This window comes from Pagrus major, chromosome 12, assembly GCF_040436345.1.
Source record: "Pagrus major chromosome 12, Pma_NU_1.0".
In the NCBI taxonomy this organism is placed as follows: domain Eukaryota; kingdom Metazoa; phylum Chordata; class Actinopteri; order Spariformes; family Sparidae; genus Pagrus; species Pagrus major.
Genome location: NC_133226.1, coordinates 13,172,395 through 13,189,053, shown reverse-complemented (window position 1 = coordinate 13,189,053; position 16,659 = coordinate 13,172,395). Strand labels below are relative to the sequence as shown.

At 41.9% G+C, this 16,659-nt stretch overlaps 1 protein-coding gene across 1 annotated transcript in view; it reads right to left on the bottom strand.

Moving 5' to 3' along the window:
- The window catches only part of bcr (BCR activator of RhoGEF and GTPase), a 90,694-nt gene that overhangs the window by 28,409 nt on the left and 45,626 nt on the right, over nucleotides 1-16,659 (bottom strand). The window contains exons 2-4 of the mRNA XM_073477948.1: nucleotides 11,715-11,899; nucleotides 4,737-4,841; nucleotides 3,825-4,010 (exon numbers count right to left, since the gene is read on the bottom strand). Of these exons, the coding sequence (XP_073334049.1) occupies nucleotides 3,825-4,010; nucleotides 4,737-4,841; nucleotides 11,715-11,899 (476 nt within the window). The remainder of the gene's footprint in view (nucleotides 1-3,824; nucleotides 4,011-4,736; nucleotides 4,842-11,714; nucleotides 11,900-16,659) is intronic.

The window sequence follows — 16,659 nt, the reverse complement described above, 5'->3', positions numbered from 1 at the left end:
TAGGCAACAGGTCCTGAAAAGGAAGAAGAATGTGTGGAATAAAGAAAGGTGATATCTCTTGTTCTGCTGCATCGATTTTCATCATTTGATTTTAAACTGTTCATGAGTCCAACAATGTTTTAGAAGTGAAATGCCAGACCAGTGGACTGCTTTTCAAAACCTGCCAATATTACCCATAATGTCAGATTACATGCAGCTTCCTCTGGAGCCTCAAAAGGTTTTAAAGTACTTTTTTTTTTTTTTCTTTACATATGTAGAAGTACTCCACAAGACCTTTAAACACACTTTAATGTGTAAAATTGGTTCCAACAGTTTCATTTGGCCCTCGAAGGGAAAAAGTTTGGACACCCCTGACCTATAGGTATTTCCGATGCTTTTACTACCCCCCCCCCCCCCCCCCCCCCCCCATCTATATTTAGGCATGACCTTCCTGACATGCCCTGATCCTTGCTGTCTTGAGGGTGTGCGATTCAATTCTGTCAGGAATGTGAAGTCACAAGTTTTCTAAACATCATTAGCACTTATTATGTTATTGCTGGCAGCTACAACGTGTGTATGTGTGGCAGATCTAATAAAAGCAGAAAGCATCACGAGCCACCATGAAGACACACAACAGTAACTCACTGATGCATTTCAAGCAGCAAAATTGTCCCAAAATGGATCTATAGTGTTTTGCACACACAATACATCTGCAGACAAGGAAGAAGTAAAATGGAGGAAGGCGAGGAGTAAAGCAATTTTCACAATCCTGCAATCCTGTGTCCTGCCCTGGGCCACACAATCTGCACCACAGCGGAGGCCATTCAGAGCGTGACAGTTTGACTGTGGAGGGAACAGAGCCTGAATGTCTGCCAGCCACATCCACCCCGCGCCGTGAAGGCTTACCGAGTGTACGGCTGCAGCTACAGTATCATAGCAGAAAATGGCTTTGGGTGATGAAAGAAATTGGTAGGGTGTTTGGATTTCTCAGTTCAGGATTTGTCGTGTGTGAGAGCGACTGTGTAATCCACAGCGGAAAACAACATTAAGAAAACAGCCTCATGACAGACTACGGCCATTATAGGAGGAGGCTGGATTTATGGCCACTTTGTGAGGGAGTTCTTACAGGCTGAGATATTTTCTAACACAGGGGAGATGAATGACGGCTTTGTCTACAGTGATATACCGATAAGAATAGACACAGATAGAAAGGTTAAGTCCCTTCATTTGCAGCTGAATTAAAGAGACTCCATCTATGTCTGCAGCTGTACAGCGGTGCTTTGAGCTTAATGTCAACCTGCTAACATTCTCACAATGACAATGCTACAGGTAATGTTTACCATATTAGTATGTTTAACATTTGCGAATTGCTGTATAGCTGAAGCCAATGCAGAAGTGCTTTACACCTCCATTCTTTCTAATGCAAATCAGGGGGCCTGACTTTGGTAGATGGTTGTGATGTATTTTGACAAATCTTATGCAAATCCAAAGGCAGCCCAGTGAGAAGCTTGTCCTCGTAATCGAGGAAGTTTCAGCAAAGGAGAGCAATCAGTCAAAGAAACTGTCTCCCACAAACAAATCTTATGATTCTTCTTAACTGTCTAACTTAACAGTCTTTTCAAACAATATTCATCTTTTTCCCATGCAAAGGAGGGTAGACAAGCAGATGCTGACAATCCTTCGACTCACTCACAGCCACCTGAGAGACACTTCACTAAAATTCTTTAACAGAGCGCAGAATGACTGTCTGTGTGAGGCCAAGTGAAAGATCAAGAGCTATTCTTCTCACAAGAAATTCACAGAATGAGCCTTTTTTTTAGTCCTTTACCCCTACAGAGCCGCATTCAAAGCTACTTCATCAGTTTGCCTGTCTGTCTTCATGGTGTAAAACCTTCCCTTTGCCGCAGTCTATGAAGTGTGTGTTTAGGAAGAGCAGAAGTGTGATTTAGCCCTATTTTCAGCCTTCAAACACCTCTCTCCGACACTCATGCTCATAACCTGTCAGTGGCGCTTTGCCTCTTCCTCTTTTCTCTCTGTCTCTCGCCTTCCTTGTTCTGATGTTTCATGATTCCTAAGCTCGTCTGCTCCCTCGCAGATTTCAGAGTCATGGTGAGACAGCTCTATCGGAGCCGCAGCTGCCTAAATCTACTTGCCTACCCGACTCTCATCCTATCTCTCAACCCTCCCTCCCCCATTCCTCGCCTGTATCACCTCCTCTACTCTCATCTAATCTCTCCCTCCCTCCCTAACGAAATGGCTGTCATGTAGCATTTTTTCCTTTTTTTTCCCCTTTCTGTAGGCTCAGCGTCTTCTCCTCCTGACTTTTATTAACTACTGTCTGGAGAGAGGGAGGGAAGGGGGCAGTGTGTGTCTGTGTGTGTGTGTGTGTGTGTGTGTGTGTAAATGCGCTAGTGTGTGTACATGTTAGAGAGCAAGAGCGATAAAGACAGCCACACTCCAGATTGTTGAGTTTGATAGAGAAAGTGTAAAAACAGAGCACGAAAAACTGTCTTTGTCAGCTTGACGTAATGTTTGAGACCTGACAAAGAAAATCAGCAAATGTATGGACACACGAGCACCAGTCTTTGTGAATATTCGCTCCATCTTCCAATTGAAGCCCGTGAGACAGAAAAATTCAAGTGTGTTTTGGCATCGCACCACTACTGCAGCATTGCTCTCAAACACTGTAAACAGTCTAACATCAGTCTGCTCAATATTTGTTTTTTACCCCACATCAGAGCCATGACATCACTGCTTTGTTCGAGGCTGAGCGCCTGGCAGTTTTATTGGATGGGAGGCGAATGTGACAGAGAAGCATTTTTTAGGAAGGAAAGAAAATGTATAAGCAAGCTTTCAGGACACTATTTGATAAAAAAAATGGATTCTGGCATGTGACTCTTAGACAGTTAAAGATACAAATTAAATCCTAATTTCTTATCTTGGCCTCAAGGGGAGCTTCCTGAGGGAAGTTAATAGGAGTGTGTACGTGTGTGCGTGTGTGTGTGTGAGAGAGAGAGGGGCTCCTATTTATAGCAGCTTCTTCGAGACACAAAGCACACAGTGCAGTGATGGCCTCAGCTGCCTGAGGCAGAAAGGCGGCATTGTGAAACATGGCTGCACCTCCCTCCGTGTGTGTGTGCGTGTGCGTGCATATGTGTGTACTTGTACTGCATGAGTGAGTCTGAGGGGGAGAGAGAGAGAGACAGGGAGACACTAGTGGGAAAGGAGCAGTATTTGGGAGAGAATTAACAAATGATTCATTGTGGGTTAATTGACCCATTGTGAAAATGATTAAATGGACCCAGTGTACATTTGGCCCCGACATCTTTGGCAGAAACTACCGGAGGGCCCAGAGACAGAGAGAGAGAGAGAGAGAGAGAGAGAGAGAGAGAGAGAGAGAGAGAGAGAGAGAGAGAGGCAGGCAGTTGAAGAGGAAATAGGAAGAAAAGCACGATCCAGATTCAATTTGTCCACATTTAAAATGATAAAGAGGAGCATCACTACAAAGATCAAATCTACATTTGTTTCATTGGTTTATTGAATTATGCTGACAGATTCCGCTTCTGAAAGCCTCCTGATTCTACAAACAACATTACTGTGAGTAATGCCACTCTTGCACAGTGCTTTTGCTTTGGGTCGACGTGCATAAGGTCAGAAAACGTAGCTGTAGCATCCTGAATGTCCTTTCTGATACTGTCAACCCTTTTGGGTGCCCAGTGTTGTCACTCTGATTAAGGGTAACGTCGGACAGTTACACCCAGAGACGTTTCTGCTGTCACTGGCACACACACACACAAGCTACAACCACCCCAACCCAGTCACTTATCTCTTCAATTTTTCCTCACCAGTTTCTGGAAGAGGTCCCCGACCCTCTGATGGTGGCTCCACTGCTGGACGCGGGGCAAAAGCCCGTCGTAGAACTCCCTGTGGATCTCGTAGAGCTCAGGCACTTTGAAGAAGATGGTTTCTATCTGGGAGACAGTGAGCACCGGCTGTGACGTCGTAGCTGCAGCCTTCAGAGGCTTCATAGGCTGAGAGGAAAATAGCGGAGATAAGAGTTGTAAGAGTTACTTCAGCAGGGTGAAGGGTGTGTGTGTGAACAGTAAGCATTTGCAAGTAGATTTAAAAAATACGTATACCGTTTTACTCTGTAAAGTAAGACCAAGGAACAAAACATTTGTTGCTTAAATAGGAGGCACCATTGCTAGCTGAAGCTATCTGCATTTACCACAAGAAAGCTAAAGTTAGCCAACTTTAGATTAGACATTACTGCAGTATTTTGCTGCCTTTAAGACTCTTTTCTCCTTGCGTGACCGTTCTGTCTTTATAGATTAAATTTCAATGTTTTGGTCATAAAAGTAACAAGAAGTTAAGTTCTTATCGTGAACATAAGGGGACAGATACCACTGTAAAAATGGGCCGACAAATTTCTTCCTTCTCATATAAATTTTCATATAACCCAACCTTTGAATGTCTCATGTCTCTTTCTCAGTTGGAAATTGGTTTTATTTTTTATTTGGTTTGGTTATTCATAACTTTGATTGCTGTTATTAATAGTTTCCCATGTTCCATTCACAATGTGCAGATACATCTAGTGGCACCAAATGACATCAAGTGTAAAGTGTCTATCAATAAATAATTGCATGCTTACTTCAAAAACTTTAAACAAAGTCAATACGTATTACTCACTTTGCCTGATCAATCAGTGTGTGTGTGTGTGTGTGTGTGTGTGTGTGTGTGTGTGTGTGTGTTCTCACCAGCAGCAGTGCCTCCAGGTGACTGAGGTATGTTTCCTCAGTGGCCAGGATCCCAGACAGGACCCACTTCCTCATCTCCAAACCTTTTTCCAGGTCACATTCAGTCTGTAACAAACACAGAGACAGAGAATAATAAAGTAAAAACAATATCCAGCAACACAATACTACTGTCTGTATACTAATACAATTTATTCAGGCTTTTGTGCTTTTTTGTGTCTGAGTCATAAAGAACATCCAAAGCATCATATTATTCCTCATATCAGCTGGTAAGAAGGCCTCTAATATGACTTGCAAATGTCAAATTGAAGGGCTCGTCATTCTTAGTTGAGCTTGACATTCCTGCAGGCTTGCCGTTTTTTGCTTCTGCAGTCTAGAAAATCAAACAGCAACAATTGCACCTTCTAGAAAACCTTCCTGGTTGCCTCCCCGTTCCCCTCAGCCCAGTCAAAGCTCACTGAGGAGTACGGACATGAAAGAAAACAGAGAGACAGAGAGATTCCTCGGGCTGTCTTGTTTAACCACAAACTCTGAAATAACTCAAACAGGCAGGGTCTCCTATGGGAGCAAGGTTGGCGTATAAATATGTGTCTGTGAGGGAATGCCAGCACACACACACACACACACACACACACACACACACACACACACACACACACACACACACACACATACACACACACACACATAGAGTGAGCCCAGGTTGGGACGAGGAAGCATCCGGCCCCTCAGGCTATGAGGAGGAGGAAAGAGAGAAAACAGGAAGGAAGGGGATGACAAAGAAAGAAGAGGAGATGTAAAGTTGGAGAAGGAGAGCAAGACAATACAGATTCAGTTTATTTAAAGCCGCTGAGAGAGAAAAAGAGGGCAAAATATCTGATGTGATGAAGGGGTGACAAAGACAGAGGGCAGGCAGAGGAAAATTGGAGAGACATAATCAGAGATAAGCTACACAATGGAACATGTAGCCTGTTGCTGCCATGTATGTCTACACGGCAATCAGTGGACTCTACATGTGAAAGGGGGATTCTGACTGAGACTTCAACTAGCTTGACTTGAGCTTCTGCAAGAGGCTACCTGGCTTCTGAGACATGCCATAAATGATGTGTGTCTGTGTGGGTGGAGAGACTGCAGAAAGTCTGTCCAGTAGTCAACTATGAGAACCTAAAAATGGATGTGAATTTAAGTGTGTGTTTTTTATTGTTTTTAGTGTATATTTTGCTTTATTCTTATTTTTTTATAATGATCTTTTAAAGGATATGTACACATTTTTTCATGGAGACAGTTACTGGTCAGAGTAGCTGTCCCTCCTGTCCAGACTGGTTGTGATGAAATACCATCTTAAAGCCATTCAAATGAAATAATAAGGACAAAATACCTGTGCTGTGCAGAAATGTATTTACAGCCCAGATGAATACCACAACTGATATGATTTTGCAAGGTTATTTTTTAATTTTTGGGGTGGCTTCATATGCCTTTATTTTGATAGGACAGGTTGAAGTCGAACCCTGGGCCAGTGCGGCGAGTTTGATTAATCCAGGTAACAGTCTGAAAGCTAAACTTAACTTACAAAAACATGAAATTGCAACTAAATCTCTACACAGAAGAATTCTCTCATTGTCTAAACATGCATGCTAAAACGACGTACAGTACTCTTGTGAGCTGCATTTGAGGATGTGAGTACTTGGATGTCTGTGGGTGTACATGCATTTATTTAAATGACGGGGTAAATGGGCCTGAAACCTGTTTCCATGGTCACTGCATAAGCAGATGCTAGCACAGGTCTATGGGGACGGTTATAGCCCAGAAGATTTTGAAAAGGCTCCAGGATTATTTTGGACTCCACTACATACTCCATTATCAGCACAATTAGAGTATTGATCAGCCTGTTGGCCAATAAAAAAAATATTTAAAAGCTTTTAAGTGCTGTATCGTAGGCAACTGGACGTGTTCAGTTTCTTGAAGATGTTTCACCTCTCATCCAAAAGGCTTCTTCACACCATTCACACCTGGGCTCACCTAGCCCGAGCAACCCACATGAAAGCTGGTCCAGTTGCCTATGATACAGCACTTAGAATTACCATGACCTGGATGACTGAGAACCTTCATCAAGATTATTTAAAAGCATCAACACACATCCTGAACACCACGATTTTAGATGTAATTCAGCAACTTGACTTTAAAATAGCACTTAAAATTTACAAGATACTGTATGCAGTTACAGTCTGTACAACTTATAACCAATAATCAGTAAATAACCTTTCATCATTCTGAACTCAGCTTTAAAGAAGACAGGTGTGTCCAGGACTTGAAGAGGCTATCATACTTTGTTCTAGCTTCTTAACATTTTGGTTATTAAAGGTGCAATATGTAAGAATTTTTGTTTTAAACATTTAAAAAATAATATCAGCAAAATGTGAAGAAATAACAGTTTTGATTTTACGTCAGATTTGTCTATGTATTGTGTTGCAGATATCTATACTGAGGTTAGCATGCTAACCAGCTAGCCCTGGCACGTCCTGTCTCATAATACCACTCCAGGCACTCAGTCTGGACCGCTAGCTGAAGGAAGCTACAGTTTGCAGCAATTAGTGGTCAATCTGGTGATGTGCTGCCCTCTATTTGTTTGGATGGACTGTAGACTGGTAGCCAAATCTTACATATTGCACCTTTAACGCAGAGTCATCGTGCAAAAGCTTTGACTGAGGAAAATATTGCTTTATTTATCTGCATTATCAATTATTCTGCTGATGAGTTTCTCGATTAATCATTTAGTTTATAAAATGTCAGAAAAGAATGAATAACGTCATCTTTACATGTCCTGTTTTGTTGCATAAAAGTCCTCACAAATCAGACGCTGGAACCAGGGAATGATTTGGTGATTTTGCTCAAAAAATGACAAAATTCAAACCATTTTTCTGTCAGTCTACTAATAAATTAGTCAACTGATCCTTGCAGCCCTACTTTGTATATCAAAATAGTTTGGAGAAATTTAAAGTACAGTATAGTATATGCATTTTATCCTCCTCGTGTCTTCAATAGTTAATACATCTACTGTGTATTTTTTCTTTGTCTCTCTTTCTTAGGTGGAGGATGATGGAAATGATTATGACAGACATGTATTATGCATCACACAGAGCTGTCTGGGGATCTGTTCTGTACACAATAATATCAGTTTCCCCTGAAAAAATGGCTACTCGCTCATTATAAATAGACTCTCAAACAGCCAAAAGCGCCAAACTTCTCTCTTTGCTTATTAAGAGTGTAAATAAAAGGGTGTTGAAGGTAAATAAGTAATGTAATTATGATTTATGATCGCTCCTAAATGGATTACACTGCATCGCAGCGGCTTTGAATCTGTCTGACTCCACTGACTTAAAAAGGGAAAGCCCGGGGCAGCAACGGAGCCCCCTGAACGTTTGCGAAATAATGAAAAATGAATGAATCACTGCTGAGCTACAAGTATCAGCATGAGCTACTGTATGTGTCTTTGCCCTCGCAGGATATGCCCGCTGGTTAAAGAACAGGAGAAACATGAGGGTCCATTTGAAGCCTCGAGATAATTTGAGGGGAATGAAAAGAAGGAAAACTTTAACATTCAGCCACGTGTTACTGAACTAGCAGAGGGGAGGCGAGAGCCAGAAAGTGTTTATCCATCGTTTCAGACCCCAGACGAGTCCCCAGAGAAGTACCCACATCTCCAGACATATCATCTTTTATTCATCGCCGTGGCAACTAATGAGCCCATCCCTGGGTTCAGACTAAAAGCGGTGTCTGCCTTCATTTTCTGGTAATCAAAAAAGTAAAAATAAAACACATTCTCCCTCTATGGGGTGAATTAGGATCGGCGTGTCTTCACGCGTTCTCGTCCTGTATGTGCAACAGAGTAAACAAAACACACACTTAAACCCTTTCAGCTCACACAACACCCCTCAGATCAGCTTCTGACTTGTTTATGCACGGATTGTGTTCGTGGGAGATACAGGGGAATCAATACAAACAGTGTTTATTTGACAAGCGCGTCACTGTAGCTCAGGAGGCTCAGATGGAAGCTGAGCAGCAGCGACTGTAATAACATTATTTTGCATCTCTCTCTCTCTTTCCCATGGAGTGAAAGAGACTCATATAAATATTCAGAGCCAGGTTGGAGAGAAGTGAGCACTAATGCATGCTCTGTTCCACACTTTATTAACCCTTTTCAATTGAATCTGTTTAGCATCCTGTTCTGTCATCTCTTGCTCTCTGAAACGACTAACGTGATCGCTTCCTATCTCTACATGTCTGCTACGTAATGGAGCTGTCTTAGAATCATCCTGAGCTGCAGGAGAAAATTCAGCATTACTTCTGGTTATTTAAGCTGGCACTTCAGCCAGATGTGCTAGACAGAGCTGATGTCTGCAGGGGTTTTCTGCCTGGGATGATCGCAATGCTGCGTCATGCCATGATTTTAATTGTGAGGAAAGAAGCTGTGCAATCAGTGAATGTTTGTTACAGATGTGATAAATCATAACAAGGGAGATTTCAATCTCCCCAATCCTCCTAATTCGCCAAAGTTGGTCATTTAGATGTTAAGCATTGGCTGAGTTGGGAGAGTAATGACCTCCCTCATCAGGTTGTGCCCTCCAGGTTTGATGTCAGACATGAAATGAGAAGCTATTTTAATATGAATTAGGCATCCACAGGAACAGAGAAGACAGTCCACAGCCTGGGAGGAAATCAGGGGATGTCCCGTAGGTTCGGGTTTAAGGCACCAACTAATGCTGGGTGATACGGGCATTATGTAATATAAATTATCTTTTGGGTATATTGCTATACACAATATATATCTTAATATTTTACAATTCCCTCAAAAGCACTTCATAAATGTAACAAAATTGGGCGACAAAATCAAATATCACGATACCTCAATAACTAAATTGCAACAACATTGTAGGGATGACTGTTGTTGCTTTCACAAAATATCAACCCCATATTTTGGATAAATAATCACCAGTAAAGTGGATATAATGACTAAGTGGGGAAAGGCAAGAATTGGAACAAGTACAACAGTGTGGTAATTTCAGGAAATGAAATCACTTTACTGTAATGCAGCCTTTAAAACCAGGAATTAACAACACTTATGTCATATCAGGATATAACTATAGATATACACATATACAGTATAGTCCTATATCATAAGATATAATATTGATATGTGGCCCAGCACTAGCACCAACCATAAACTGCAACATCCCAGGCTGGAATCTGGCCAAGGACCATTATGAATCTCTTTTTCCCTAATTACTTGTCATCATCTTTTCTGTCAACTATCAATTAAAGGCATTTAATGTCCAATAAAAGCACTTAAAAAAAGATGTTTAACTTGGTGCTCTCTGGCTGTCCTTGACTGACCTACGAGTATGTGTCACACTGTGCACTAGGATTACAAGATATAACTTATGTGGTCAGTGTTTTTGCAAAATTGTTAAAAAATTAAATTAAATTACAGAACACACTGCAGCTGACTTCCGATCAGTGACCTCCCTCCCCCCTCCTCCCCTCTTCTCCCTCTTCACTGCAGAGTCTGATTATTAAAGAGAACAAGAGCCACTGTGGAAAATTAAATCAGCAGCATCGCTGATGGTCGGTGATGACTCAACACAGTGACATCACAAAACCATCAGCTTCCGCTGAGCCAATCAGAACCCATCTGGGCTCTGACTCATCAATTAAAGAAGCAGACTGGAATGATGTTTGAAGAGAGGCTATCCAAGGGCAAATAAAGGGCGATGGTAACTCCATTTTCATGGGAGTTTTTGAAAGCATGTCTGGCTGTGTGGGGAACGTGTTGTTTTGGCTTTGTAATATTTAACTGACCTTAAACGCAAACATTCCCACAGTGTATGGTTTACTCAGGGATTCTGCAACATGAAATCGTCTTAAATCTTTTCTGCAATAAATGTATCATTCTGATCCGAGAGAGGAGGATGTGCATGTGTGCATCTGTGTGCTTAAAAGAAGGCAATCAGCAAGAGTTCCAAGCTCACAGGTCAAAAGGTTGCATGCACTCAAAGGTCTCATCATTTATTGGCAGATTCAAGCCATCAATCAGATTGACAGGCTCGCTTGCTCGCCAACTCAGACAGTGAGCACAGACCGAGGGTGCGGAGTGACTGATCCCGCTTCATGACCACTGATGCGATTACTTCCTCCAAGGGCACAGTGGAGAGAGGCAGTATTAGCCTATTACATTCTCCCACAATACCTCGCTATCATAATCAAACGTATGACTCTAGCCTCTGCATCTGCTATCTGAAAAGTCTTCGGTAATAAAGAGAAATAATATAAATGATAAATAGAAAAAAGAAAGAAAAATTAGCCTACAACAGAATATGGCAGTAGCATCCATGTTAATTTTCCTCTTTGCTGACGCTAGGGTTGTGTGTGTGTGCGCGTGTGTCAATCCTCTCCATGGTAACCTTTGAAGAGCACCAGACGTCATAGATCACTGGTTTTCTCTCCGCAGACAAGAGAAAGCAAAGGAGGGAGGGTAAGAGGATGAAGGCAGCCACGGGGTGATGGAGGTGATAGGTAATTCTGCCTAATACCCTGGATGAGAAAGAGCCCGACTCTTAACGGGAATGAGTTTCTTTACTGGATGACTGCTTCTGGGGTTATGAGACATGGCGATATTGTCCTTTATCAATCCTCTCAAACGCCGGATTTGATTTCTAATCAATTGACAGATTTTTGACGGAGCGGGATTGCTGTAAGAATAGATTAGCCCACTTCCTGCGCTGTATTGAGGTCAAAGGACGTAACTATTGGCACTATTGGCACCCATGTTTGTAGAATATATTCATATGGTCTCACGCTGTGTATCAATAGTAAAATAAATCCTTAATATTAAGTCACTTTGCTCTGTTTGAGAATGCCATTGAGAAAACTGAACATTTTTCCAGCAGTAGGAGATGGTGGTATTGGATTGGATGGCATACTGACCGACTTGGAGGACTCTAACGATCCAGAGGAGAGGGTGTCCCGACTGCTGCGGCTCTTGGAGCTGAGGTGTGGCGAAGATGACGGCGAGTCATCGATGTACGGCAGGATGTCGTGGTGCCTCCGCTGCTCCTCTGCGCGGTCTGCATCATAACCGTATGTGGGAGGGGTCCCGGTGTAATGACCATCTGTGACAGGAGAGAAGAGACAGAAAGTTCCTTTAACATTCTCTCAACTTTTCTGCATAATGAGATATAGTCTTATAAACTCCATAAACTGCAACATCCCAGGTTAAAGTCAAGTCAAGGACCATTATTGCATAGATCACCCCCCCATCTTTCTCGCCCTCATTTCTTGTCAACATCTCTCCTATCAACTATCAATTAAAGGCACAAAATTCCCAATTAAAATACCTTAAAAAGGATGTTTAATGTGGTGAGAGAAAAATTACAAAGTGGGCGAAAAATGCCTGATTTTTTCAAGATCAATTCATCATACCCCGAGAAATGCCTCCACAATGTAGGGGAGTGGACGTATAAAGTAGTAAAAATGGAACTACTTGTACTGTTGCTGTACTTAAGCACAGTAATTGAGTAAACGTACTTAGTTATATTCCATCACTGTGATTCTTACACATAGTAAGCATGTGCTGCTTATCTAAAATAGTAATTTAAATATGGGATAGACCAATTATCAGGGCTGATATTCAGCATTGACTCTGATGCAACATCCTCTCACACAATGTCCCACCAATAACACTATCTGGTTGATAACACAGCACAATTAATAGCCTATAAACATTAAATAATATGTATCTGCAAAGTAACTAGTAACTAAATTTATCCAATAAATGTAGTGGATGGGAAGTATAAAGTAGCAGAAAAAAGAAATACTCAAATAAAGTACCTCAAAATTGTACTTAAGAATGGTTGTAAACTGTATTTAGGTTTATTTCATCACTGGTTTATATTTTGACACAAAGATTTTCATTTTTACTGCAAATGAATATCAGTTCTGTACATCAGTTATCGGTCTCCTTGATTTCTAATAATCGGTATTGGTGTCAGCCCTGAAAAAAACATATCGGTCGACCCCTAATATAAATGCTGTTGACACAATGGTTAAATGCAATCTGATTTTTAATCCATTCATTTACCAGTGTCTTTTCAAAGCACACTGGTAGATTGGTGTCTTTCCTTTGCTGGTTGGCCTCATCCTCACAGACGGTTGTTAGAGAAGAGTTCATTTACAACACTAATTAATGCAGGTCTAGAAACTGGGGCACACAAAATGAGTTTCCCCCCCCACCCTGCATCTTTGTTCATGCATTCAGACAAAAACATAAAGCTGAGAGAGGAAGCACTTGAAGAGGCCAACTACAAACTGGGTCAAGGTTCAAATTATTTGAACACAGAGTGCAGCATCTCTGGGGAAATTTTCAACAACCTCCCTCTGACCTGCTTCTGCGGTGGGCGCTATCACTTTCTCTGAGCGAAAATAACATCTCTGCTGGCACAAAGTGGTTCTGCCTACGATTAAGTGTGCTGCCCTTTACGAGGAGAGGTGGGAGAGACGGACAGAACAAGAAACAAAGGTCAGAAAGTAAAATTTGACTACAAGTGACTTGTCTCACGCTCAGTGGGGTGATGCATTTCATTGACGTTGAAGTTGTGGCTTCCACTGAACTAAAACTGTTCAGCTTCCAGGGTAGAGAGTACAGTCAGCATTTCGGGAAATCTGATGTGTAACAGCTGAGGGGAAGACATCATGCGTCTCTGAATGCCACTGAAGACCTTTTTGCTCATCTCCTCCCACTCCCACATTCAACAGAGCCGCACTTCACAGAGAGCTGGCCGGGCCTCCTCTGTGCTGACTCATACTAATAACATGCCACGGCACTTTCCAGAGTCAAACACAAACACACAGAACGCACTCCAGATCAGACCGATCGTAAGCTTTCTGCAGCTTTACAACAGCTACTTAAGTCCTTTTTTGTGCATCCACAATCTCTTTGATTGCATTTCATGAATGTTTGGCTCACACAGGCCCATACACAAACATATGCTCTTATAGTCACAGAGTGAGGAGAGAAAAACAGAGAGGAAGAACAATGCCAGTGTGTCCAGGGCCCGACTGACCTTCAGCCCACCCACTGCTCGCTCCGTGTACTAGCTGCTGCCTGTGGGCGGGTGCTGCCCACCGCGCCTGCTTGGACCAACAGCATCCTGCCAGGCAAAGACAACATAGAGGCTGTGTGTGTGTGTGTGTTTGTGTGTGTGTGTGTTTGTGTGCAAACAGTCTCTTCCCACAATGCCAAACCTTGCATGCAAACCAAACTGAGTAGTGCACCACACAGTCTTCATTCATTTTTAGACGTAGCGTGTGCCATTGCTGTTATTGTGAAACTCCTGCACATATGCTATTATTTATATATTTCATGATGTTTATGTGTTCATTAACACCTTCCTTCAACCTCTCCTTTGGTTTTTTATTTGTTATATCATTTTCTAAGTCACTTTGTAATAACTGAATTGCACGGAAGCATCATTTTAGATAAGATTGTATGTGTTTAAATAGCACATGACTGAGTGACTAGCTCTAACTTTTTTAGAGCTTGTTATAAAATGACCCTCCCTGAGGTTTGTCTCGGCCCTGTGCTTGCTCAAGCCCTCTGCTGAAAAGTGATTACATAGTCCTCAAGAAGAAGAAATACGCCTCCAAATTTCACTCCACTTGGTGTGATACTTTCACATTATGTGATTTAATTTTACATTGAATTTTGATCACTTTTTCGTACATGTTATTTTTGTTTTTCTGTGAGCGATGAATTCAAGTCTAAGTCAAAGTCATTTTACTTTACATTCTTGTATTTATTCTATGCATTTGTGGTGCTGGATGAGGGCCCCTTGCCCATTCCCCCAGAAAATCCTCCTCTTTTTCACAGACTAATGTTGGCAGGAATGGCTGCGCTAGTTTGAAATGAGGTACAAATCGAACTATGGAGAAAGAGGTGAGATGGCATATATGAAAATGTTTTAACAACTGATTCACTGTCTAAAAATACAGGGTGTGGATGTGAAAAACACCAAGCTGGAAATGAGTGACAGACATCCTGGCATGTTTTTTTTCCCCGACCCAACCTCTCTGCTCTCATGTGAGAGGCACACCACCTCGAGCTTACTTGTTTGAATCTTCCCACCACCTTGCTTTGGGAAAAAACTGCATGTGCATGCATAAGTGTGTGTGGAATGTATTTAGTGCCCACACAGCCCTGAGGCCGAAGATATTAAGCATCCAGACAACCATTTTTAGGCCGGAGCCACCTCTGGGCTTAAAGAGGGCACAGTCACGGACATAAAACCACAATCATGAATAATAATGATAAACTGTAGAAAGATGAGGATACATGAAATGCAGAGTGAACCACCACAGCTCTGACTAAACAGTGTGTCGTCTGGGGAATGTATGTCTCTAACGTATGAAAGCACACAAGAGCTACAAGGCCCAGTTTATCTGCTTCTTACAACTAAAATAAGACAATCCAACAGTTTATGTCTACCCTCTAAACAACTTAGCATATTACTGATACTGGATGTGTCTGCACTTTCCAATGGGGGGATGGACTGAGCTTTACAAGTTGGTTAATGGGTCACTATAGCCTGTGGTCGTCAAACACCAGGCTTTCAGTCTGTCCACGTCTGACCTCATCTCGGCCCAGACGCTGTTTCTAACGTCGCCTTGAGTCAGTTTTCCTCTGTCTGTCCTCTCACGTCACATATAAATCTCTGCATATATTTTACGTCCTCTTTCTTTGTCTTTTGCTGTCTATTCTTTCTCTCCAGCTTCTCGCAAACAGATCGCCTGTGTTTCAGCTGATTCGTGGCCTCCACAGCTGGCCTCTTCATCCTCATGCTGCTCACAGATCAGCATCTTCCTCTTCCTGCTCTGAGCTGCCTCACTTTCCCCTCCTCTCTTGTTTACCAAACGATTCCCCCCTCAGGAAAAGAATAAACTGCAAATATGACAGAAACGCTAACAAGTATGCCTATAGAGCAGGGGCAAATACACAAACACAGTAGTGCCTATCATTCTCTAAAAAAATATATACTCCACCTATTGATTTCTTCCTGGAGCTATTGGCAAAATAAAACCACCACACTCTGCTTCGAACCGCAAAAAAATGAAACACACACACATGCTCATACGCACACACATTCCTGTAAAATGTTTACATGGAAACAGTGTTTGGGAGGGGAACAGGTCTCTTTCCTGCTGCAGGTGGAAAACTACAATCACATGGGGAATAGCTGCTGCTTCGCTGCCATGGCAACACATGGGTCTTTCCAAAACAATACCACAGGCAGAGGCAGGGGTATCAGGGTATCAGGGTGTCATGTGACACTGATCTGTTGATGGGATGTCCCATATTATAGAAGACTAGGACATCAAATACTGTACATGGGAGCTATTAAATCATTGCAGCTTCTGTGTGCTGTATATGGTCACAGTCAAGGGATTTTTTAGAGATTGAGACACTTTTAAAAGACTGGATTGTACACCTGATTGTGTGTTTTGTTTGCTATCACACAATCTAAGAATCTGAGGAGATTAGGGCTTTGTATCTTAACTCAATCAAACCTTCTGGTAATGTGTCTGGATCACAGAGAAGATTTACCAAAAGTTGGCTCTAAATATAGTGGGGCTAGCTGGTTATTATGCTAACTTTGGTAGATATCACTGCAACACACTACTTAGAAGTCTTTGACATGACATCAAAACTGATGTTTCTTCACATTCTGTTGATAAGTTTAAGTTAAGTTTAAGTTTAAGTTGAACGTTTTAGACTAAAATTCTCACATATTGCACCTTTAAACAATTTGTAAATCGTTATTTGATGAGCTGTAGGGATGTTTGACAGAGCCAGATTGGCTGTTCTCCTGTGCTTTTA